The sequence below is a fragment of the Podarcis filfolensis genome (assembly GCF_964270895.1).
Source record: "Podarcis filfolensis genome assembly, chromosome: 2".
NCBI lineage: Eukaryota > Metazoa > Chordata > Lepidosauria > Squamata > Lacertidae > Podarcis > Podarcis filfolensis.
In genome coordinates this window covers 16,262,678-16,287,459 of record NC_139605.1, presented here as the reverse complement: position 1 = coordinate 16,287,459, position 24,782 = coordinate 16,262,678, and the positions used below count along the sequence as shown (strand labels likewise).

General features: G+C 45.7%; 4 protein-coding genes across 4 annotated transcripts in view; 2 read left to right on the top strand and 2 right to left on the bottom strand.

Annotated features, from left to right (window-relative positions):
- LOC310756461 (uncharacterized protein) overlaps positions 1-691 on the top strand; it is a 148,891-nt gene extending 148,200 nt beyond the window's left edge. Inside the window, exon 4 of the transcript XR_014544890.1 lies at positions 255-691. The gene's annotated coding sequence lies outside the window, so the exon portion shown is untranslated. The remainder of the gene's footprint in view (positions 1-254) is intronic.
- The window catches only part of LOC310757234 (nurim-like), a 131,514-nt gene extending 107,012 nt beyond the window's left edge, over positions 1-24,502 (bottom strand). Inside the window, 1 exon segment of the mRNA XM_083602512.1 lies at positions 24,301-24,502. Coding sequence (XP_083458638.1) covers positions 24,301-24,310 — 10 coding nt within the window. The 5' untranslated portion in view covers positions 24,311-24,502.
- Positions 4,216-15,081, top strand: LOC310756957 (uncharacterized protein). Its single transcript, XM_083601942.1, has 3 exons — positions 4,216-4,260; positions 11,240-11,402; positions 13,245-15,081. Exons 2-3 carry the CDS (start codon positions 11,303-11,305, stop codon positions 14,492-14,494), a joined length of 1,350 nt encoding a protein of 449 aa, XP_083458068.1. The 5' UTR covers positions 4,216-4,260; positions 11,240-11,302; the 3' UTR covers positions 14,495-15,081.
- Positions 19,580-24,739, bottom strand: LOC310757300 (nurim-like). The gene is made up of 4 exons (XM_083602619.1): positions 24,513-24,739; positions 23,221-23,423; positions 22,507-22,683; positions 19,580-21,529 (listed from the first exon to the last, which is right to left on the bottom strand). The coding sequence occupies exons 1-4, from the start codon at positions 24,655-24,657 to the stop codon at positions 21,212-21,214; spliced, it is 843 nt and encodes a 280-aa protein (XP_083458745.1). The 5' UTR covers positions 24,658-24,739; the 3' UTR covers positions 19,580-21,211.
- Between the last annotated feature and the right edge of the window lie 43 nt (positions 24,740-24,782).

Genomic DNA, 24,782 nt, shown 5'->3' with positions numbered 1-24,782 from the left:
GGCAGAGGGCCTTCTTGGTAGTGGCACCCACTCTGGAATGCTCTCCCGTCAGATGTCCAGGAAACAAGCATCTATCTGACTTTTATAAGACATCTGAAGGCAGCCCTGTATGGAGAAGTTTTAATGTTTGATGTTTCATTGGTTTTTAAAAAAATATTCTGTTGGGAGCTGCCCTAGTGGCTGGGGAAACCCAGCCAGATGAGCGGGTATAAATAATGTTGTAATATTAATATTATTATGCTTAATTGAATAAGGTTTCCTGGAAGCCGCCGGAGGGGAGAGATGTTCTTGGGCTCCTCGCAGGTTTGGCCACCATGAGGAAAGTGCTGAGATTCCTGCATTGCAGGGGGTTGGACTAGATGACTCTCAGGGTCCCCTTCCACCTTTACGTTTCTATGATTCTAACAGGGTGCGGGACTGGATGGGCTTGATCAAACTACAGGGCTCTTCATGTGATCTGTGTGTGCATGTAGACGAACGTTTTTCGGTTTGTGTGTGTGTGTGTGTGTGTGAGAGAGAGAGAGAGAGAGAGAGAGAACCTTCAGGGAGAGGCCCCATCTCTTATTTGCAACCAGGATGAAGGAGCTGCAATACCCCCACACTTGACCCACCGCTTCCCTGCCTGCTCTCTCTCCACCCCTAACCCCAATTATGGGTATTGCATTGCACCCCCCACAAAAGCTTGCTTACCCCGAGGCGCTTTGCACTCACCGGATTCCTTGCAGTACAAGGACACTGCACGACGGCAGAGGGGGCGGGTCAGCTGTTCTGCTTAAGCCGAGCCCCCTTTCCCAAGTCAGTATGGAGCAGCCCCACCCTCTTTTTCTCTCTCTCTAGCAGCTTGCTAGATCCCCTTCATGGATCACTGCCTTGCCGTGGCGAAGGGGCTTGAAGAACTCAGAGAAGCTATGAACTACGCCGAGCAGGGCACACAAGATGAACAGGTCATAGTGGAGAGTTTTGACCAAACGTGATCCACCTGGAGGAGGAACCGGCAAGCCACTCCAGTATCCTTGCCAAGAAAACTCCATGGACAAAGACAACAGGCATATAAAAGTTATGACGCTGGAAGATGAGCCCCTCAGGTCGGAAGGCGTCCAACATGCTACTGGGGAAGAGCGGAGGGCAAGTACAAGTAGATCCAGAGCTGATGAAGCGGCTGGGCCAAAGCCGAAAGGACGCTCAGTTGCGGATATGCCTGGAAGCGAAAGGAAAGTCCAATGCTGTAAAGAAAAATATTGCATAGGAACCTGGAATGTAAGAACAATGAACCTAGGTAAGTTGGAGGTGGTCAAAAATGAGATGGCAAGAATAAATATTGACATCCTGGGCATCAGTGAACTAAAATGGACGGGAATGGGCGAATTCAGTTCGGATGACCATCACATCTACTTCTGTGGGCAAGAAACCCGTAAAAGAAATGGAGTGGCCCTCATAGTCAACAAAAGAGTGGCGAAAGCTGTACTGGGATGCAATCTCAAAAATGATAGAATGATCTCGATACGAATCCAAGGCAGACCTTTTAACATCACAGTAATCCAAGTTTATGCACCAACCACTGGTGCTGAAGAAACTGAAATAGACCAATTCTATGAAGACTTACAAGACCTTATAGAAGTGACACCAAAGAAAGATGTTCTTCTCATTATAGGGGATTGGAATGCTAAAGTAGGGAATCAAGAGATAAAAGGAACAACTGGCAAGTTTGGCCTTGGAGATCAAAACGAAGCAGGGCAAAGGCTAATAGAGTTCTGTCAAGAGAACAAGCTGGTCATCACAAATACGCTTTTCCAACAACACAAGAGACGACTCTACACATGGACATCACCAGATGGGCAGTATCGAAATCAGATTGATTATATTCTCTGCAGCCAAAGATGGAGAAGCTCTATACAGTCAGCAAAAACAAGACCTGGAGCTGACTGTGGTTCAGATCATCAGCTTCTTATAGCAAAATTCAAGCTTAAACTGAAGAAAGTAGGAAAAACCACTGGGCCGGTAAGATACAATCTAAGTCAAATCCCTTATGAATACACAGTGGAAGTGAGGAACAGGTTTAAGGATTTAGATTTGCTGGACAGAGTGCCTGAAGAACTATGGATGGAGGCTCGTAACATTGTACAGGAGGCAGCAACGAAAACCATCCCAATGAAAAGGAAATGCAAGAAAGCAAAGTGGCTGTCCAACGAGGCCTTACAAATAGCGGAGGAGAGAAGGCAAGCAAAATGCGAGGGAGATAGTGAAAGATACAGGAAATTGAATGCAGATTTCCAAAGAATAGCAAGGAGAGACAAGAAGGCCTTCTTAAACAAGCAGTGCAAACAAATAGAGGAAAACAACAGAATGGGAAGAACCAGAGATCTGTTCAAGAAAATTGGAGATATGAAAGGAACATTTCGTACAAAGATTACCATAATAAAGGACAAAAGTGGTAAGGACCTAACAGAAGCAGAAGACATCAAGAAGAGGTGGCAAGAATACACAGAGGAATTATACCAGAAAGATATGGATGTCTCGTACACCCCAGGTAGTGTGGTTGCTGACCTTGAGCCAGACATCCTGGAAAGTGAAGTCAAATGGGCCTTAGAAAGCACTGCAAATAACAAGGCCAGTGGAAGTGATGGTATTCCAGCTGAACTATTTAAAATTTTAAAAGATGATGCTGTTAAGGTGCTACACTCAATATGCCAGCAAATTTGGAAAACTCAGCAGTGGCCAGAAGATTGGAGAAGATCAGTCTACATCCCAATCCCAAAGAAGGGCAGTGCCAAAGAATGCTCCAACTACCGCACAATTGCACTCATTTCACACGCTAGCAAGGTTATGCTTAAAATTCTACAAGGAAGGCTCAAACAGTATGTGGATCGAGAACTCCCAGAAGTGCAAGCTGGATTTAGAAGAGGCAGAGGAACCAGAGACCAAATTGCAAACATGCGCTGGATTATGGAGAAAGCTAGAGAGTTCCAGAAAGACATATACTTCTGCTTCATTGACTATGCAAAAGCCTTTGACTGTGTCGACCACAGCAAACTATGGCAAGTTCTTAAAGAAATGGGAGTGCCTGATCACCTCATCTGTCTCCTGAGAAATCTCTATGTGGGACAAGAAGCTACAGTTAGAACTGGATATGGAACAACTGATTGGTTCAAAATTGGGAAAGGCGTACGACAAGGCTGTATTTTGTCTCCCTGCTTATTTAATTTATACGCAGAATACATCATGCGAAAGGCTGGGCTGGATGAATCCCAAGCTGGAATTAAGATTGCCGGAAGAAATATCAACAACCTCAGATATGCAGATGACACAACCTTGATGGCAGAAAGTGAGGAGGAATTAAAGAACCTTTTAATGAGGGTGAAAGAGGAGAGTGCAAAATATGGTCTGAAGCTCAACATCAAAAAAACGAAGATCATGGCCACTGGTCCCATCACCTCCTGGCAAATAGAAGGGGAAGAAATGGAGGCAGTGAGAGATTTTACTTTCTTGGGCTCCATGATCACTGCAGATGGTGACAGCAGCCACGAAATTAAAAGACGCCTGCTTCTTGGGAGAAGGGCAATGACAGGCCTAGACAGCATCTTGAGAAGTAGAGACGTCACCTTGCCAACAAAGGTCCGTATAGTTAAAGCCATGGTTTTCCCAGTAGTGATGTATGGAAGTGAGAGCTGGACCATAAAGAAGGCTGATCGCCGAAGAATTGATGCTTTTGAATTATGGTGCTGGAGAAGACTCTTGAGAGTCCCATGGACTGCAAGAAGATCAAATGCATCCATTCTTAGTGAAATCAGCCCTGAGTGCTCACTGGAAGGACAGATCGTGAAGCTGAGGCTCCAGTACTTTGGCCACCTCATGAGAAGAGAAGACTCCCTGGAGAAGACACTGATGCTGGGAAAGATGGAGGGCACAAGGAGAAGGGGGCGACAGAGGATGAGATGGTTGGATAGTGTTTTCGAGGTTACCAGCATGAATTTGACCAAACTGCGGGAGGTAGTGGAGGACAGAGGTGCCTGGCGTGCTCTGGTCCATGGGGTCACGAAGAGTCGGACACGACTAAACGACTAAACAACAACAACAAAGCAGCTTGCACTCTCTGGCTTTAACCCTTAACAGAGCATCTGTTCCCTATACTCGAAGCCCAGGTTCCCTCCCTTCTCTCCCCATTGGCTGGGTCCTGCAATTATCCCGCCCCCGGAAGTATCCTGCCTCCCAGGCGGGGGCTCCCATTCCCGCCCCCGCTGCCCAGGGTCGCCAGGATTTCGGGTGAGTGCAAAGCCAGCTGCGGGGAAGGAGGGAAGGGGCTTGGCAAGGGGTGGGGGTCCAGGATGAGAAGCCCCGGGACGGGGGGAAGAAGAGAAGGGAGGAAAGGGAGCTGTTTCTCTTAATGGGGCCTTGAAGGTGGAGGGGGGAGGGGTTTCCACTGTGGAAAGAGAGAAGCTTCCGCCTGCCCGGATCTGGTGCAAAGGGAGTTGCAGGGAAGGAGGCGGGAAAGGGGAGACGGTTGGGCATTGCAGACCAGCCTCGCCATAGTAGTAATAATAGTAATAATAATCTGATATTTATACCCCGCCCATTTTCTGGGTTTCCCCAGCCACTCTGGGCGGCTTCCAACAAAATAAGAAACACCAAAAACATCCAAGTCTTCCGTTTTGTAGAGGAGATGGGGACATGGATTGCTGGATGGCAGAGGGAGAAAGAGGAAAAGATGGGGAGGAAAACAAAGGCAGGGGGGTCCTGGCAGGAAGAAGGAAGGGGTGAGGCCTTCTCCAAAGAGCTCTTTGTTCCTTGAACTCCTTGCATAAAGTAGTGGGGGCGGGGCCGGATTGAGGTTTGATGAGGCCCTAAGCTACTGGAGGTCATGGGGCCCTTTATATGTCCAGCTGTCCTTTGTCAACCACAAATTGTCGCTGTTTTTTGTGTTGAATATAGGCTGTGTGGTAATTTATGGACCTAATCGGTATCAAAAAAAATGTGCACATAATTGTTGAACTGAAATACAGTTGAGAAATATATTAATAATGAAATACAATTATGTATATTAATAGTGAAATAATTATTAAGCTCTAACTTAAAATGATTTTCTTATTCATAACAAACTTAATAATGCATATTGGCATATGGCAATAACAAAAGTTCCTTTAGAAACACAGTTTACAAAGAATCATGATCTAGTCCTAGAAACTTGCTATAACTTGAAATTATAATAGGTGTAAATATACAGTGCAGACAACTACTAATAATAAATAGCTTTATTAATATGAAATTAATTGTTATAGCCTGTACAATGCAATTGTAGTTAATACAATGCATTTTTTTATATAAGTATCAATATTACCATAATAGTCCACATACTTCATTGGGACAGCAGACCTTTGTACCCTGTTACACTTAGTGAGTGTAAAAGACAGTATTTCTAGTAATATGTCGCATTACAAATAATAGCAATACTATACACACCTGTACGTAAAAAGTATTTTACAGGACTAATTGTATTACTGCATCTACCCAATACCCATTCAACTGTATAATTTTATCATGATTCATTGTGTACTGTGTATACAAACAGTACACAAACATGATCTAAATTACAATACTTTCTTGCCTTTGCCAAAGCAAAGTCACTGATGATATCATCAAATGATAAACTGCATAGCTTGTCACATTCTACGTACATGAGGCTGAAGTAACATAATTTATCTTGAGACATTGTTGTTCCGAATTCATTTTTTATCTTCTTCAGCTGTGAAATGGATCTTTACAAATGGCAATTTGCAATCATCATTCAAAGGAACATTCTCAGAATTGCTTCTACATTGGAGAATGCTGATTGGACATTGTTGTTGTTCTTTAGTCACTTAGTCGTGTCTGACTCTTTGTGACCTCATGGACCAGAGCACGCCAGGCACTCCTGTTTTCCACTGCCTCCTGCAATTTGGTCAAACTCATGTTAGTAGCTTTGAGAGCACTGTCCAACCATCTCGTCCTCTGCATATAAGTTAAATAAGCAAGGAGACAATATACAGCCTTGTACTCCTTTCCCAATTTTGAGCCAATCAGTTGTTCCATATCCAGTTCTAACTGTTGCTTCTTGTCCCACATAGAGATTTCTCAGGAGACAGATGAGGTGGTCAGGCACTCCCATTTCTTTAAGAACTTGCCATAGTTTGCTGTGGTCCACACAGTCAAAGGCTTTTGCGTAGTCAATGAAGCAGAAGTAGATGTTTTTCTGGAACTCTCTAGCTTTCTCCATAATCCAGCACATGTTTGCAATTTGGTCTCTGGTTCCTCTGCCCCTCCAAAATCCAGCTTGTACTTCTGGGAGTTCTCGGTCCACATACTGCTTAAGCCTGCCTTGTAGAATTTTAAGCATAACCTTGCTAGCGTGTGAGATGAGTGCAATTGTGCGGTAGTTGGAGCTTTCTTTGGCGCTGCCCTTCTTTGGGATTGCGTTCTAGACTGATCTTCTCCAATCCTCTGGCCACTGCTGAGTTTTCCAAACTTGCTGGCATATTGAGTGTAGCACCTTAACAGTATCATCTTGTAAGATTCCACTGGAATGTCATCACTTCCACTAGCCTTGTTATTAGCAGTGCTTTCTAAGGCCCATTTGACTTCACTCTCCAGGATGTTTGGCTCAAGGTCATCAGTCACACTACCTGGGGTGTATGGGACATCCATATCTTCCTGGCATAATTCCTCTGTGTATTCTTGCCACCTCTTCTTGATGTCTTCTGCTTCTGTTAAGTCCTTACCACTTTTGTCCTTTATTATGGTAATCTTTGCATAAAATGTTCCTTTCATATCTCCAATTTTCTTGAACAGATCTCTGGTTTTCCCATTCTATTGTTTCTCTCTATTTCTTTGCACTGCTCGTTTAAGAAGTCCCTCTTGTCTCTCCTTGCTATTTGTTGGAAGTCTGCATTCAGTTTTCTGTATCTTTAACTATCTCCCTTGCATTTTGCTTGCCTTCTGTCTCCCGCGGTTTGCAAGGCTTCATTGGACAACCACTTTGCTTTCTTGCATTTCCTTTTCATTGTGATGCTTTTCATTGCTGCCTCCTGTATGATGTTCCGAGCCTCCATCCATAGTTCTTCAGGCACTCTGTCCACCAAATCTAAATCCTCTCTTCCACTGTGTATTCACAAGGGATTTGATTTACCGTAGATTGTATCTTACTGGACCAGTGGTTTTCCCTACTTTCTTCTGTTTAAGCTTGAATTTTGCTCTAAGAAGCTGATGATCTGAGCCACAGTCAGCTCGAGGTCCTGTTTTTGCTGACTGTATAGAGCTTCTCCATCTTTGGCTGCAGAGAATATAATCAATCTGATTTCGATGCTGCCCATCTGGTGATGTCCATGTGTAGAGTCGTCTCTTGTGTTGTTGGAAAAGCGTGTTTGTGATGACCAGCTTGTTCTCTTGACAGAACTCTATTAGCCTTTGCCCTGCTTCGTTTTGATCTCCAAGGCCAAACTTGCCAGCTGTTCCTTTTATCTCTTGACTCCCTACTTTAGCGTTCCAATCCCCTATAATGAGAAGAACATCCTTCTTTGGTGTCACTTCTATAAGGTGTTGTAAGTCTTCATAGAATTGGTCAATTTCAGTTTCTTCAGCACCAGTAGTTGGTGCATAAACTTGGATTACTGTGATGTTAAAAGGTCTGCCTTGGATTCGTATCGAGATCATTCTATCATTTTTGAGATTGCATCCCAGTACAGCTTTCGCCACTCTTTTGTTGGCTATGAGGGCCACTCCATTTCTTTTACGGGTTTCTTGCCCACAGTAGTAGATGTGATGGTCACCCGAGCTGAATTCGCCCGTTCCCGTCCATTTTAGTTCACTGATGCCCAGGATGTCAATATTTATTCTTGCCATCTCATTTTTTACCACATCCAGCTTACCATGGTTCATGGATCTTATATTCCAGGTTCATATATTTTTCTTTGTAGCACTGGACTTTCCTTTCGCTTCCAGGCATATCCGCAACTGAGCGTCCTTTCGGCTTTGGCCCAGCCGCTTCATCAGCTCTGGATCTACTTGTACTTGCCCTCCGCTCTTCCCCAGTAGCATGTTGGACGCCTTCCGACCTGAGGGGCTCATCTTCCAGCGTCATAACTTTTATATGCCTGTTGTCTTTGTCCATGGAGTTTTCTTGGCAAGGATACTGGAGTGGCTTGCCGGTTCCTCCTCCAGGTGGATCACGTTTGGTCAAAACTCTCCACAATGACCTGTTCATCTTGGGTGCCCTACTCGGCGTAGTTCATAGCTTCTCTGAGTTCTTCAAGCCCCTTCGCCACGGCAAGGCAGTGATCCATGAAGGGGATCCTAATTAATCCTCCTAATTAAGCCTCCTAATTTAGCCGGGTCACTCCCTGCCTCCCAGGCGGGGGCTCCCATTCCCACCCCCGCTGCCCAGGGTCGCTGCATCTGTCGCCGCCATCAGGATTTTGGGTGAGTGCAAAGCCAGCGGTGGGGAAGGAGGGAAGGGGCTTGGCAAGGGGGTCCAGGATGAGAAGCCCCAGGACGGGGAGAGGCGGCCTGCACAAGTTCCAGGCGGGGAGAAGAAGAGAAGGGAGGAAAGGGAGCTGCTCTTTTTAATGGAGCCTTGAAGGTGGGGGGGGGAGGGGTTTCCGCTGTGGAAAGAGAGAAGCTTCCTCCTGCCCAGATCTGGTGCAAAGGGAGTTGCATGGAAGGAGGTGGGAAAGGGGAGAGGGTTGGGCATTGCTGGCAAGGCTCGCAATAAAATAATAATAATAATACCATGCCCATTGTCTGGGTTTCCCCAGCCACTCTGAGCAGCTTGCAACAAAATAAAAAACAGCCAAAGCAACCAAACATTGAAGGCTTTTGTAGAAATGGCCTTCGATTTTAAAGAAATGCCCTCTTTAAGAAATCATGTGGTGTAAATATGCATGTTGTCCTCGAGGTGCAAACACACATAGCATGAGCAAGCAAGCAGTGCTCCAAAGTGCTTCTCTTGAGAACTTGCCATCTAAGTTGTTTACTAATGGCAAAAGCTCCTGTATGTTCCATGGAATCTACTCTCAGGCTGTTGTAAGCCAGAAAATCACTTATCTCTTCAGTTTACACCAATAAAACTCAGAAACAGGAGGAGTTAGGAGTCTAACATTGTTTATTGCAAAGCAATAGGTTACAGTTCGATCGTTCCACAAAACTGCAACCCTGCCTGGTGTTCCAGGCAGTGATATTTATATATGTAATGCCAAACAAAGCATTTGAATTTCCACCAATCGTATACAGTACAGTACATCAGAGATGTCCAAGTGGTCGACCACAATCGACAGGTAGTCTTCTGTGTTGTTTTGGGTCAGTTATTGGACCCTTGAAGGCTCCTCCCCTCTCCGCAACCACTTCTGCGCATGCTCCTGTTCTCTTTTTGCTCAGCAGTTCCTTGTTGTTTTTTAAATAATTTTTATTACATTTTCAGTTTTTTGTAATCACAATATCCATACATAAATCAAGAACTGAAACATCGCTCTATCCGAGCATCGACCTCCTCTCGCCCCTCATTCTGACTTTCGTACATATTTACCTTATACTTAGCATTTCTATAGACACTTTTTTACCTTCTCTCTTATTTTTATATTTCCTCTTATTAAATGCAAATCAGTTCCTTATATTGTCATTACGAAACATTTCAACCCAAAGCTACAAACCTTTTCAGATGTTTACAATATTCTTTCATATATAATATAAATTTGCTCCAGTCTTTTTGAAACAGTTTGTCGCGCTGATTCCGGATCTTCCCCGTCAGCTTTGCTAACTCTCCGTATTCCACCATCTTACTCCGCCATTCTTCCAATGTTGGAATCTCCTGTAATTTCCATTTCTGAACCAGAAGAATCCTTTTGGCCGTTGTGGCACACATAAATAGATTCACATCTTTTTTAAAAATTTCATCTCCAATTAGACCTAACAAAAATAACTGGTTTTTTACTGAAATTGTATTTAAAGATCTTTTTTATTTCATTGTAAATTGTACCCCAATAAGTTTTCACCCTAGTACACGTCCACCACATATGGAGGAAATTCCCCTCCTTTTCCTTACATTTCCAACAGTTTTTATCCTGATTTCTATACATTCTTGCAAGTTTGGCCGGTCTCATGTACCATCAATACATCATCTTCATTTGATTTTCTTTGAGTGACATACATGCTGTGAATTTAATGGTTTTGGTCCATAATATTTTCCATTCTTCAAAATCAATATTATGCCCCAAATCCTGGGCCCATTTGATCATAACACTTTTTACCTCGTCATCCTTTGTGTGCCACTCCAATAATAGCGTGTACATTTTCGACAGTGTTTTCCTTTTACTACTCAACAATTCAGTCTCTAGTTTTTATTTGATGCTACCAAACCCAGTTCTCTTGCTATCTTCTCCGAATACATCCTGCAATTGGTGATACTGCAATCAATCAGTTAATTTTTCTCTCAGTTCTTCAAATGGCTTTACCTTTAATTTCTTATCCACTTCCATTAACAGGTCTTTGTATGTTGCCCGTTCACTTCCCATGTTTTTCTTTTTTACTGCAAAGGCTTCCAATGGAGAAAGCCACCACAGGGTTTTACGTTCAACCAGTGTTTTGTATCTATTCCAAACTTCGTATAATGATTTCCTTATGGTGTGATTTAAAAAACCTCTTACATATTTTAACCAGCAGTTCCTTGTTTTAATGTTTATTTTTGCCAAAAGAATCTAAATTTTTCTTGCTTCCCCTGCCTCCTTAAAAAAGTCCCTACCTACCGCGTTCTGTTACATTGTGTTAGTTGTGCATGTTGGGAACCTGTGTTACATGCAGCCATTTGCATCATGTGGCGACTCATGTTCTAGCTTTCTGCTGTATCTTTGTGATTCCCATATTAGCTGTATTTCTGCCCCAATTGGGAGGTGGCAACTTGCAAAATAGCCAGTTTCATAAAGCACAGGCTACCATAACTTCTTTATTAGAAGCATACTCAAGGATTTAAAGGGGTACACATTGTTGCATTTATTATGGCCCTTTGGGCAACTGCCACAAGGCCACTACTGCCCATACCATGCCAGCCTTAGGAAGGGAGAAGGGACAGGCAGACGGAAGGAATTGCCAAAGGTGTTTGAAAATGGGTGGAGGCTCTTGGGAAGCGGGTGCCCATTAGGGGCTTCTACAGGGGCAACAGAATGTGTTGGGCAAAATCCCTGCAGGGGCTCTGAAACTCCCTTGACTTCTTCCTTCCTCCCAGGAAGCTACAACTTGCCCTGGCTTCTTTGCTCCTCAAGAAGTTGAACCTGCAAGCCTGGTCAGGATGGACGGAGGAAGATGGACAGTTGACCTGGTCAAGCTGTCTCCTGCATCCCTCCCTGCAACCTTTGAGCATCCCCTCCTGGGACCCTCGGAGAAATCTGGTGAGTTCCAGGGGAGAGGAGATGGGAACATGGATGGCTGGATGGTGGAGGGAGAAAGAGGAAAAGATGGAGAGGAGACCAAAGGCAGGAAGGGCCAGGCAGGAAGAAGGAAGGGAGGGAGGGAGGGGTGAAGCCTTCTCCAAAGCAGCTCTTTGTTTTTGGAATCTCTGGTGTTATTTCCACTGCAGGATTAAGTGACGATAATGATGTTGTACACCAATCCAGAAAAATGGGTGAAGGGGGCTATGGAAATGCTTCCTGTCATTAATTATATTTCATATATTTAAATAGTTTATGTTACTTTTATTTTTTTAAAGACTGGGTCAGAGTGATACATTCCACCAGCATCCAAATACAGTAGATGCATGCACCTCCCCAGTTTCGTGGGCTTTCGAGACAAAGGACCTGTTATCATGATACACAGTTCATGTGGCTGGAGGCTCTGCACATAGGATTGGGCATATGAAGACTGAGGGTGGCCATTATTATAACCAAATAGTGTAAACTTGCCATTCTTACAGACGGATTGTGTGTGAGAGTGAGTGAGTGGGATAATAATTTATAGCGCCCCTGTAATTCTGTCCCTCCATAAGCTTACATGGAGCTACAGTGGTACAACCTTGGTACAAATTTCAAAATAAGTGCACAAAACCAACAAAGGGACTCACAGGTTTATAGTGGCACCAGCTTTCCTAATCAAGAGTCCCCTTTGTCAGACTGCGGCCCACAAAAGCTTAGGTCATAATACCTTTATGAGCCTTTTAGGCCTGCAAAAGATGAATAAACAGAAGCACAGGAGACAGTGACTGCCAGCAACTAGGGTAGCTTGAAAAAAATGATTAGACTGATGTCTGTGCTCTGCCCTTGTGGTCCTAGGCAATAATGCTTCTTAATACTAGTTTCTGGAAAGCACAGGAGGGCAGTGGGCTCTTGGGCTGAAATCTTGCTTGCTGGTTTCCTACAGGCTTCTGCTTGGCCACTGTGAAAACAGGGTGCTGGACTAGGTGGGCCATTTCCCAATCCAGTAGGCTCTGTTTAGGGTCTAACATATTGCAATATTTTTACACTTACATGTGGCATAAGAACATTTCAGTTTTACTTCTTACTCATAGGAGAGACTGCTGTTGGAGCCTGAGATCATTTCCTCACTTGAAAAAGAAAAAGACAGATGTGTCTTATAAGCCAGTTCCACCGTAGATATCTATTATAAAATGATGGCGCTTTCTTAAGTGTGAATGGAGTGATCTGTTACGATATAGAAGCAATGCAGCTGCGAGCTGCTAGCTTGAAAACATCACATGATGTTGGGACTGTTCGTGGGAAACAGAGGGCACCGGAATTAGCTCAGAGTGTAATATGAGCTGTACAGGAAGTGTTTGTCTCTCAACTGCTGGAGTTTGAAGAGAGCAGTCATGTTTTTTGTAACGCTGCAAAGACAGAAATAAAGGCATGTAAATACGTTTCTGTCTATCTCTTTCCCCTGCCGGGGGGGGGGCAACAAAGAGGGGGGGTGTTCTTCTCACGCTGAGAAGGATCGCCTATTGCGACCTCTGCCTGGATCTTGCTGAGGAATGCAGACAGGGAGGTCAACAGGAGACCAAGCCGGGTGCCTGGGAGTGTTGACAGTTTCTCCTGATAAAGGCTTGATTTCTGACATGATCATGGGTTGCTCTTGCCATTATCTCATCTTTATTCCTAAAAATTTGGAACATGGAGACAATGGAGTGGACAATGGAGTGAAAATAAGAGAAGGTGCACTTGGGAATTCACATGTGTTCAGTTCCTTTCTTGTCTTTTTTAAAAGTCTAACAGGATTCTCTCCCCCCCCCCACTCCCAAACAGGTGAGGAAGACGATGGTCAGAATTCTACGGAGCCATCTGTGAATTCATTGGGAAGAACAAAGAAACAGTTTAAGTGCAGGGAATGTGGAATGTGCTTTAGTCACTGTGGAAGAATGAGGATACACCAAGGAACTCACATGGGGGAGAAACCATTTGAATGCATGGAGTGCGGAAAGAGCTTCCATAAAAGTGGAACATTTAGAATACATCAACGAACTCACACGGGGCAGAAACCATTTAAATGTATTGAATGTGGAAAGAGCTTCAGTCATAGTGGAACACTTAGAATACATCAACGAACTCACACAGGGGAGAAACCATTTAACTGTATAGAATGTGGAAAGAGCTTCAGTCATAGTGGAACACTTAGAATACATCAACGAACTCACACAGGGGAGAAACCATTTAACTGTATAGAATGTGGAAAGAACTTCAGTCAAAGTGGAGACCTTAGAATGCATCAACGAACTCACACAGGGGAGAAACCATTTAACTGTATAGAATGTGGAAACAGCTTCAGGCATAGTGGTCACCTTAGAAGACATCAACAAACTCACACGGGGCTGAAACCATTTACATGTATTGAATGTGGAAAGAACTTCAGTCAAAGTGGAGACCTTAGAATGCATCAACAAACTCACCTGGGGGAGAAACCATTTAAATGTATTGAATGTGGAAAGAGCTTCAGTCGTAGTGGAACACTTAGAATACATCAACAAACTCACACGGGGCTGAAACCATTTACATGTATTGAATGTGGAAAGAGCTTCAGTCTTAGTGGAAACCTTAGAATACATCAACGAACTCACACAGGGGAGAAACCATTTAACTGTATAGAATGTGGAAGGGGCTTCAGTCAAAGTGGAAACCTTAGAATACATCAACGAACTCACACAGGGGAGAAACCATTTAACTGTATAGAATGTGGAAACAGCTTCAGGCATAGTGGTCACCTTAGAATACATCAACAAACTCACACAGGGGAGAAACCATTCAAATGTATTGAATGTGGAAAGAGCTTCAGTCGTAGTGGAACACTTAGAATACATCAACGAACTCACACAGGGCAGAAACCATTTAAATGTATTGAATGTGGAAAGAGCTTCAGTTGTAGTGGAACACTTAGAATACATCAACAAACTCACACGGGGCTGAAACCATTTACATGTATTGAATGTGGAAAGAGCTTCAGTCTTAGTGGAAACCTTAGAAGACATCAACGAACTCACATGGGGGGGGAAATTGTTTAAATGTAGGGAGTGTGGAAAGAACTTCAGTCAAAGTAGACACCTTAGGAAACATCAGCTAACTCACACAGGGGGGAAACCACAGATGTAGGGAATGCAGAAAGAGCTGCAGATGCAGTGGAGACCTTAATATTCACAAGCAAATTCACACAGATGAAAAGCCATATAAATGTATGCAGTGTTCCACTCAGTTTTCACTCTTTGCTTCATATAAAGAAACTCATAAAGGCAGAAATCAATTTTAAATGCATGGAACCTGTGTGATGTTCTGGTGTTTGTATTGAAATTTGTATACATACATATATTTGTTAAAGTAATGAGGAGATTTCACCCCTCCCATATCCAAGGATCTGCTGATGTTCTCTGCTGATTCTCTAGAGAGGAGGGGCGGTTTCTGCTCTCTACTTATTTCGCTCCAACCTCACATCAAAGAGAGAGAGACTGAGTTTTAGAGAGAGCGAGATAAGGTTGCTGCTAAGAGCAGCTGCAGACACTCAGTGCAGTTCAGCATTTTTCATTTAGACCTCATTTAGCTCTGTATATAGTTGTGTATTATAGTTGTAGATAGAATAAAGAAGATATTCTACAGAGCTGCTCTCCGAGTCGTTTATGCTCTGCTATACTCTGCTGTGCGACGACTGTCTTCTTGTTGGAGTGAATCCGGTGCTCACAACTCTAAGCTGTGAGTCCACAGCACTTTGACCTGTTCCTGTATAGAAGGTGGTCTCTGGAAGTGCTACCCAGCTCGCCTAGCCCAGTCGGGGCTGAAGTGGATGAGTCCAGTTGGTGGCTCAAGGGTGATGCTGACAAGTCACATATAGTAAATGTACAAAATAACTTGCTAGTTGTTGCTAGATAAAAAGGGGGAGAGTGTGAATCTGGAATGTTCAAGGTGTGTGATGAATCTGTTGAGTTTTGACCTCCGCCCTTCAATGCCAAAGTGATGGGCTGCCCTTGTCTTGTGGATCAGCATCTGTCAGGTTTCAGGGAATTGGCTTCCTTCCCCCTTGGCCGTAGATAAGCAGAACAAAGGGAAAGGAGTCTTCTTACCCGTTAGAAACTTTAATGATCCCAGCGAGAGAACAAAGAACCCGTCTTCTAGGAATGGCGGTGCTCCCAATGAAGAGGTCCACCCCCTCACATCCCTAGTCACTTCTGCATCTCGTAATCTGAGCTCGTACCCGCTGTGCTTTCTGTCCTGCCACTTTTGCAACTCTCCTTGACCTTGGGGAAAGCGGATGGATGCTTTCCAGAGACAGTGAATCTGTTATCTCTCCCCCCCCCCCGAGTTTCTTCTCCAAGCTGTTCCCCATCCAGTATTTCCCAGCTTTTGCCTTCTGATTGACTTCCCGCTCTTCCCCTGCTCGGGTGGCGAGCCTATTTGGGCTTGCCCATGAAGGCTGATGGATCCTGATAGATTCCATCAGGCCTTGCGGGACCCTGCTTCTCCTGGCGACTCATTAGATGACCTTGTCGAGGACTGGAATAACCGGCTATTGGCAGCCATCGATGAGGTCGTCTAAGCACCCTCTGCGACCCCATCGAAACCGGGCCCCTTGGTTTACTGAAGAGCTCCAGAAAATGAAGCGGGATCTCAGACGGCTAGAGCAAGTATGGCGACAGACTTGTGACGGAGTTTCAAGAACATCTTATAGGACACTTATGAAAGCCTATGAGATGGCTGTGAAAGCTGCTAAGAAATCTTACTTCGCAGTTTCCATTGCATCTGCTAGCTCTCGCCTGGCACAACTTTTTAGAATAATGAGGTCGATAACGTCCTTAAGGAGGACAACCAAATTTAAGCACAAATTCGACCCATAGCTGTGAGGCATTCACGAGCTTTTTTGTGGAGAAAGTCCTGTTGCTCCGCCGTGACCTCCCTGCCAATTTAGATACATTGACTGAACTGGAGGCCCCTCAACTGTTTTCGGGTCCAGTGTTGGACCATTTTGATCGGATACTCCCTGCTGATGTGGATAGATTCCTCCAAGCTGGTAGGCCCACCACCTGCCTCCTCGATCCGTGCCCATCTTGGCTGATTAGGGCGTGTCCAGATGTCACGTGGACTCCCCGTTTGAAATTATCAATTTGTCCCTTGGCACAGGGACATTCCCAGGGGAACGGAAGGAAGCAGTGGTGTGTCCGATCTTAAAGAAAACGTCACTAGATCCTTTAGACCTATCCAATTACCGCCCAGTTTAAAATCTTCCATATCTGGGTAAGGTAATTGAGAGAGCGGTTGCTGAACAGCTTGGTAGGTTTTTGGAGGAAACATTGGATTTAGATCCATTTCAGTCTGGGTTCCGTCCTGGTTTCGGGACCGAGATTGCTCTGGTTGTCCTAACAGATGATCTCCGTAGACAATTGGATCGAGGCGGGTCAGGACTGCTGATTCTTTTAGATTTGTCAGCAGCCTTTGACATGGTCGATCATGATCTTCTGGACCACCGCCTTGCTGACATGGGGATACAGGGCATAGCCCGTAAATGGCTGTGCTCTTTAATCTCTGGTCGGGGACATAGGGTGGCGCTAGGGAGGGAGATGTCGTCACGCCACTCCTTGGTGTGTGGAGTGCCGCAGGGCGCAATCCTTGCCCCAATGCTTCTTAACATCTTTATGCACCCCCTTGCCCAGATTATCCGGAGCTTTGGGCTGGGCTGTCACCAATATGCTGATGACACTCAGCTCTATCTGCTGATGGATGGCCACACCGACTTGGCCCCGGACACACTGACCAGATGCTTGGAAGCTGTGGCTGGATGGTTTCATGGGAGCCAGTTGACACTAAATCCTTTGAAGACAGAGGTCCTATGGCTGGGTCGGGATGGCATGGGAATGAGGGACCAACTCCCTTCTCTTGAGGGGGCCCAATTAGTGCCATTGCCTTCCGTTAAGAGTTTCCATGGAGGTGCAGGTTACAGCAACAGCCAAGGCGACATTTTTCCACCTTCGCCACATCAAGCAGTTGGCCCCTTACCTTTCCCGCCCCAACCTGGCCACAGTGATCCATGCAACGGTCACCTCCAGGCTTGACTACTGTAATTCGCTCTATGTGGGGCTGCCCTTGAAGCTGTCCCAGAAACTCCAGCGGGTGCAGAATGCTACAGTGAGGCTCCTCACGGGGTCTCTGCCATGAGAGCATATTCACTCAGTGCTTTTCCAGCTGCACTGGCTCCCGGTGGAGCACAGGGTCAGATTTAAGGTGCTGCTTTTGACCTTTAAAGCCCTTCACAGCCTAGGACCCTTGTACCCACCTTGTACCTACGGGACCGCCTCTCCCGGTATGCCCCACGGAGGACCTTAAGGTCCATAAATAGCAACACCCTAGTGGTCCTGGGCCTTAAGGAAGTTAGATTAGCTTCAAGCAGAGCCAGGGCCTTTTCAACACTGGCTCTGGCCTGATGGAAAGCTCTGTCTCATAAGACCAGGGCCCTGCAGGATCTGATTTCTTTCCGCAGGGCCTGTAAGACAGAGTTGTTCTGCCTGGCCTTTGGCTTGGAGCCAATTTGATTCCCTCCCCCTCTTTCTTTTCTTTTCTCCTGTGATGAGGCTGCGTTTTAATATCTTAATGTTTGAATATTTTAATGTTGTATTTTAATCTTGTTTTTAAGTTGTATTCATTCAGCTTGTTTTTATTATTGCTTGTCAGCCACGTGGAGCCCGGCCTTGGCTGGGGAGGGCAGGGTATAAATAATAATAATAATAATAATAATAATTATTATTATTATTATTATTATTATTATTATGAACTATGTTCCTCTGCAAACCACTGTTCCAAATCTATACTGTCCTCCTGCTCCTGGGAAGATTCAGGGGGAGGCTCCCACGAATGCGCCTCAGTGCTGCTTTCCTCAGCTGGGTCCCTGGTTAGGTTAGGGTTTAGGGGAGCAAGCATGGGCCTGGCCCTTGGGTGGGGGCGAGGGGAGAAGGGAAGAGAAGTAGAGGGGATGCTTCTTTTTCCGCGCAAGGCTAGTTCTTGTTTCTCCCAAGTATGCGCCTGTAATCAGTGAGTGTGCATTTAGCAGGAGAGCATTCCTTCGTCTCGTAGCCTAAGATGCTTCAGGGGCCATTAGGGCGAAGCGTGTGTATCACACATGTGCCGTGAGACGAATGGGGGGGCGGTAAATAACTGTTGGGATGCTTAAAAGGAGGCCGTTGTTTCATGAGGGGGGCGGGGGGAGGAGAGCCTTAGCGATGCCAAACAGAAAGAGCCAAACATGACTATAGGATACATGTGGTTGCTACTCTGACTTTGAAGATGGGCAGTGGGAGTGTCACATGCTTCTGCTAAAAGCAGATCTAGGGAAGATTAAGTTAATTGCAACCTTAAACACACTTGGGTCCCATTAGAGAGGATTCTCATGAGGCCGGAGGAACATCGCCCGGCTGAGAGGCATGAAGGCCACTCCCTGCAAGGCCTTTCTCACCTGGCCTTGGGGGCGGGGCCCAGACTCACCCAGCCCTACTATGTTAAATTTGTATTCTGTAGTTGACCTCCTTTGTAATGTTTTACTTTGAAATCTTTTAAGGTAATATTTTAGTTTTCTGTTACATTGCTTTGACAGTATATTCTATACAGTAGTAAGTTAGGATAAAAACACCTCGGGTGACAAACACTTCAGGTTACAAACTCCACTAACAATGCTTATAAGCTTCAGCCCGTATGGCCAAGGTTGATGGGAGTTGTATTTCAAAAGCTCAGGGGTGGAATATCTCATGATTCTTACAACTTGTCATCATGAATAATTACAGTGGTACCTCAGGTTAAGTACTTAATTCGTTCCAGAGGTCCATTCTTAACCTGAAACTGTTCTTAACCTGAAGCACCACATTAGCTAATGGGGCCTCCTGCTGCTGCCACGCTGCCAGAGCACGATTTCTGTTCTCATCCTGAAGCAAAGTTCTTAACCCGAGGTACGATTTCTGGGTAAGCGGAGTGTGTAACCACTGTATAGGTAAAACTTTTGTTGATACAGAGCTCATTTTTAGCTTCTGGGAGCAGCTGGTCACTTCTGCTTTATAAACAAACCCAAATATATTGAAACACTTTACATTAAAACCAAATTTCAGAACAGAGACAAACCAAACTTTTTTTAAAAACACACACCCGTTTTTTTACTTTACAAACCATTATCTTCTCAATCCAAGATTTGCTTTTCATATGTATAAAAATACTTGGTTAGCAAGGGGGTACAGAAATAATAATAAAAAAGCTACAATAAAAGCATTATCAGCATTTAAAAAGAAATGCTAGTGGATGTTCAAGGCATTGAGTTACAAATGAAGGCAAAGATCAACCATTGCTAGGTAGAGCCTGGAGACATAATCCTAGAATCAACCCCTGCCCCCCCCAGCCCGCTTTTGCCTGTAAATGTACTTGATTCAAAGATCACCTAAATTATATTTTTTGTCATTAATTCTGATGGGCGGGGCGAGTTAAAAGTCACCCACCGCATGGAGATATATTTGGGTTTGAGAGGCAGGTGGTCCACTGCTGGACGGCCATCTTGACCAGAATCTTTCTCAAGGCCTTGTCTTCTTCAACCCAGGTAGGCCTTGGAATTAAGAATGCTTTGGAACTGAATTGACGCGACAGAAGCAAGAGGATGGGCAATGAATTCTGATGGCTTGCTTGGAACAGAAATGTATTTGGAAGACACTGTGCTGAAGAGGTATATTTGCAAAAAGCAAAAAGACCTCACAGCCCACTTCACAAATTATCTAGGCTGCTACCTCTTTAAAATAGTTCTTGCTTGTGAATCAAAGTTAAAAATCCTATACTTTAAAAATCACTTGGGCAGAAGTTCTGTAGCAGAAAATGAATTGAAAAACCCAGTTCTAATGCTTTGTTATTATAATGAATTTCAACTGAGGCATCTTCTGTGCTTTTTAGCAGCTGCAGAATCCCAGTCAGGTGTGCCTGGTGCCCTCTAGGGCAGGAAGGCCAGCAGCAGAGTCCATGACAGACAGAGCCACCCCCTGACTGGTTGGAAGTAAAGCCCGCTAGCAGGTGGGGAATGGATGGGGGCAGACTGAGGTTACTAGGGCAGTGCCCCACTGATTCCACAGGGCCCAGCGTTGCCAGAGATGGGGAACATTTTGTCTGTTGACCTACCTGCCTGCTGTCTGTAGTTGTAAATCGTAAAAAAGCCTCCCACAAACAACAACAACCTGACCACCTCACCTAAATTCCAGTCGGTTATCAGTGACTCATTGTTCTTCTTAGCACTAGTGGGGGGGACGACTCTTTTTGGGCCCAATATATCCCTTTAAGCCTATACAGCAGGTATGGGGCACCCACAGCCCTCCAGAGGTTGATGGCAGCTGAAGTCCACCAACTTCTGGAGGGCCATAGGCTTTCCCCACCCCTGCTCTAGAGACTTCCCTCCAAGGAACTTGGGGTTGAATTCTGCCATCTTTGGAGTTCCACCTCTTTCCTCAAGGATTCTAACCTACTGGACCATGTGGCTCAACCTGGGATCACCATGTAGAACTCCTTATATGTGTTCTAAGAGTTGTAGCAAAGTAGGCCTGCTGGAAGCCAGAACTCTTAGGTCCCATTTATAGACCACTCAAGTCCCAAGTGCGTAAAAGCAAAAGGAGATAGAAGGCACATTTCATCGTTCAGTGCTTAGCATGGGAGAGTGCAAGGTACCAGGCTCTCAGGCCCCAATATACTAGGACACCAGCACCCGCATATAAAATTGGGGCCACACCGGTTCAGTTCTTAAGGACGGAGGGGCCATTCTGAGCCAGCAGATCCCCATAGGCTGCCTCCTCACGGGAGAAGATCTGGAACTTCTTGTCCAGCTGAGCTCGCAGGTAGAGGTAGTCTTGCTGGTCAAGGTTGTGGGCGCAGGTGATGTAGGCTGTGAAGAGCAATGCGAGGAGCAGGCGGTCAAGAGAAAGGCAGGGAACGGCCCACAGGATGAGGAGAAACTCCAGGTACACAGGGTGACGCAGGTGGGAGAAGAGGCGGATGGCACTTGTGGACTTCACGGCCAAAGGGTCCCCCATGCCCAGGCAGTGGTAGTAAACCTACGGAATGAGAGAAACACCCATTTGCACCGCAGATGCCCAAATCTTTTGGGGAAACAAGACACCATTTTAAACCCTAGGACTTGCCGATCAGAAGGTCGGTGGTTCGAATCCCTGTGACGGGGTGAGCTCCCGATGCTTGGCCCCTGCTCCTGCCAACCTAGCAGTTCGAAAGCACAAAGTGCAAGTAGATCAATAGGTACCGCTCCAGTGGGAAGGTAAACGGCATTTCCGTGTGCTGCTCTGGTTCGCCAGAAGTGGCTTAGTCATGCTGGCCACATGACCCGGAAGATGTACGCCGGCTCCTTCAGCCAATAAAGCGAGATGAGTGCCGCAACCCCAGAGACAGTCACGACTGGACCTAACGGTCAGGGGTCCCTTTACCTTTATACACATTGGGCCTCTTCATATTCACAAAGGGGGAATGTGAGATTTGTTTTTGTTTTGTTGTCTGGACTGCTGAGGCAACACTAAGTGCTTCTGCGGTTCCTGCCTTGACCAAAAATCCCTCAGAATTCCAGAGATGGATAGAAGATAATGTCCCTACCAGAGAGGAATGGCAAATTAAACTGCTGGACTATGCCGAAATGGCAAAACTGACCAAGAAAACCATAACTTTAGGAAAGGATGGGGGAAATTTATAATTTATCTTGGAGACCACTGTAAACAGATGAAAACATTAGCAGGATTGCAATAACACTCGTAGCAAGTACTATGGACCGATATAAAATATGGACTATTGAAAGAGATGCAGTAGAAAAGGTTTAATAATAGGACCCACGGAGGGGAAGGTGGGAAGTCCAGAGATTCTGAGGAATCTCCAAATGTGGATGGTTGTATTGTTATAGAAATATTTTACAGCATGAGGAAATATCTTATATCACCCTCATGGGTTGGGTCATTGGGCCTCGCTGAGCTCAGCCACCAAATACCGGACGGTGGCCTCTCTAGATGGGAAAAGGGAAGCTGCGCGGTACCTGTTTGACCCCCATCAGCTCTGCGTAGTCAAAGATGAGGAGGATGCTAAAGATGACCAGCCAAGCAATGAAGTGGAGGATGAAGCAGATGAGAGGGACCCAAGTGACCCACGGCTCCCTGCTCGTATTCCAGAGCACAGGAGCATCCTGCACAGGCTGCCAGTACCTCATCAGCAGCTAGGTGGGAAGGAAAAGGCGCATTAGATAGAAGTAGATTCTCCTGCAGGCACACGTCTCATATGGCTGCATTTTGGGACTCCTAAACTGCGATCACATTGTAGAAAATCCGCTGGACCTGCATGCATTAGCCAAATCATACAAATCATATCCATACTGGGTTGTTGTTGTTTTTAAATTGTGCAAGATTCTAGTGTTCATCATTACAATGATGCATTTTGCTTCGCACCATAATGAAGGCTATGCTGAGTTAACGGTGTGAGTTTGGGAGGTCCGTTATCAAAATAATTTGTACCAAGGAGCAAAGACTTAATGCTGAAATTGGGGGATTTGCTTTGGAAATATTGCTTCCATGAAAGTGCAGAGTATGAAATCTGAACGGCATCATGCCAGGAAGATTTATTCTGCATTTTGAGTTTAGCTTTTCTGACTTGGGCAAGAATTCACTCTGAGTTGCTTTGTTATCTTGCCTGTGGGACTTCTTCCTCCCCTTCAGTCCTCTCCCCCCATTTTGGTGCCGCAAATTGATACCCCTACCTGGAGAGTCAGTGCTGTGCAGAAGACATAGAAAGATCTCTGTAGAACTCCAAAGCAACTTCTGGTCCAGTGTTTGACTTGCTGAGTGGCCATGAGGCTGTGCTGCAGGATGAAGAGGACAATTAAGCCCACGTCCACCATTAGTGGCCGCAGAATCTTGGGATCCCTCAGGGCAGCTTCCCATTGAAGATTAGGAGCAGCATCTGCAAAGAAAAGAGGTTCGCTCAAGGTGAGGCCTAGTGCATCCAGCAGGGGGCTGGCAGAGGATCTCAGATAGTAGCCCAAAAACAGATCCCAGAGACAAATTGTTCTCTCTCTCCTTCTCTCTCTCATCATCTTAAAACAATCCTTCCACAAGCTGGTGTTCTCTGGATAGCTCAGTTGGTTAGAGTGTGGTGCCGATGGTGCTAAGGTTGCAGGTTCAATCCCCATAAGGGACAGCTGCATATTCCTGCATTGCAGGGGGATTGGACCAAATGATTCTCAGGGTCTCTTCCAAATCTATAATTCTGTAATCTCAGATCCTGTTATTTATGACATGTTGGACTCCAACACCCATCAGTCCCGGCCAGCAGGGATGGTGAGAGTCGTACTTCAAAAGTTATGGATGATAGCAGGTTGGGGAAGGCTCTCTTAAAGTATTGTGAAGCTTCTGGATTGAATGGCCTTAACATACAGAGCAGGAAGTAGAACATACAGACATTTTTATCCAACCATCTTTAACGACATCATGGGATATTATTACCAAACCATATTGTTCACATACTAGTAGCATCGGCGGGGGGCGGGGGGGAGCCAGACCACATCCTTCGCCCTGCCTGCCTTTGACAACAAGGCGCCACATTTATTTCTGCTTGTTGGAAAACGCCCAGGGCAAGACGCAAACTTCCAACAGGAACCATTGCAACATAAAGTCACAGTGTTAAAAGCATCTTATCTAAGATCTAGGAATTCCTGTCATTTGACTTTCTCAGTTTCAAAGTGGCTGCTTTAGAGTTTCAGCCTCCTGCCACTCGCCTGGGCGTCTTCAGGATCCAAACCAAAAATAAAAGGAAGGGATGAACGGGCAATTTTTCATACCTCTTGGCATGCTGCTGAACTACAACTCCCGTCATCCCTCAGCACTGCCCATGCTGCCCTGGACCCGATACAGAGCCCCACACCTGGGGGGCCGCCGGATCCCTGCTCCTCCGCCCAAAGACCGCGCACCTCGCACCCCTTTGCAACCCCAAGCTCTCATTCCCTCCCCCGCAAGACCCCTCCATTTCTCTCCCGCCCCTACGCCTCCCCACCGGTTCTGTGCTGGGCAGCCCCCGTCCCTGGCTGCAGGAACAGAGCGCGGAAGGAGACGAAGCGGATGAGCTCCACGCCGGTCCCGAAGGTGAACAGGAAGCTGCCCAGCGCCGGGACCATCATCAGGAGCTGAAGAGCAGCCATGGCGGGCAAATTGCGCTTCTCCCGCCGCCTGGAGGAACCGCCCTGCGGAGAGGAGGGGCTCCCTCCGGAATCCCCACGCCCTCCCGTGACGTCACAAGCGCGTAATGAGGAGCTGGGGGGATTCC

Bases quoted from the DNA above. Each gene is read 5' to 3' on its own strand.
- LOC310756957 (XM_083601942.1), top strand. From the start codon at position 11,303: ATGGACGGAGGAAGATGGACAGTTGACCTGGTCAAGCTGTCTCCTGCA. The intron at 11,403-13,244 runs GTGAGTTCCAGG...ACTCCCAAACAG, and splicing joins GGGACCCTCGGAGAAATCTG to GTGAGGAAGACGATGGTCAG.
- LOC310757300 (XM_083602619.1), bottom strand. From the start codon at position 24,657: ATGGCTGCTCTTCAGCTCCTGATGATGGTCCCGGCGCTGGGCAGCTTC. The intron at 23,424-24,512 runs GTGGGGAGGCGT...TTTTCTTTGCAG, and splicing joins GGCTGCCCAGCACAGAACCG to ATGCTGCTCCTAATCTTCAA. The intron at 21,530-22,506 runs GTACCGCGCAGC...CTCATTCCGTAG, and splicing joins AGCTGATGGGGGTCAAACAG to GTTTACTACCACTGCCTGGG.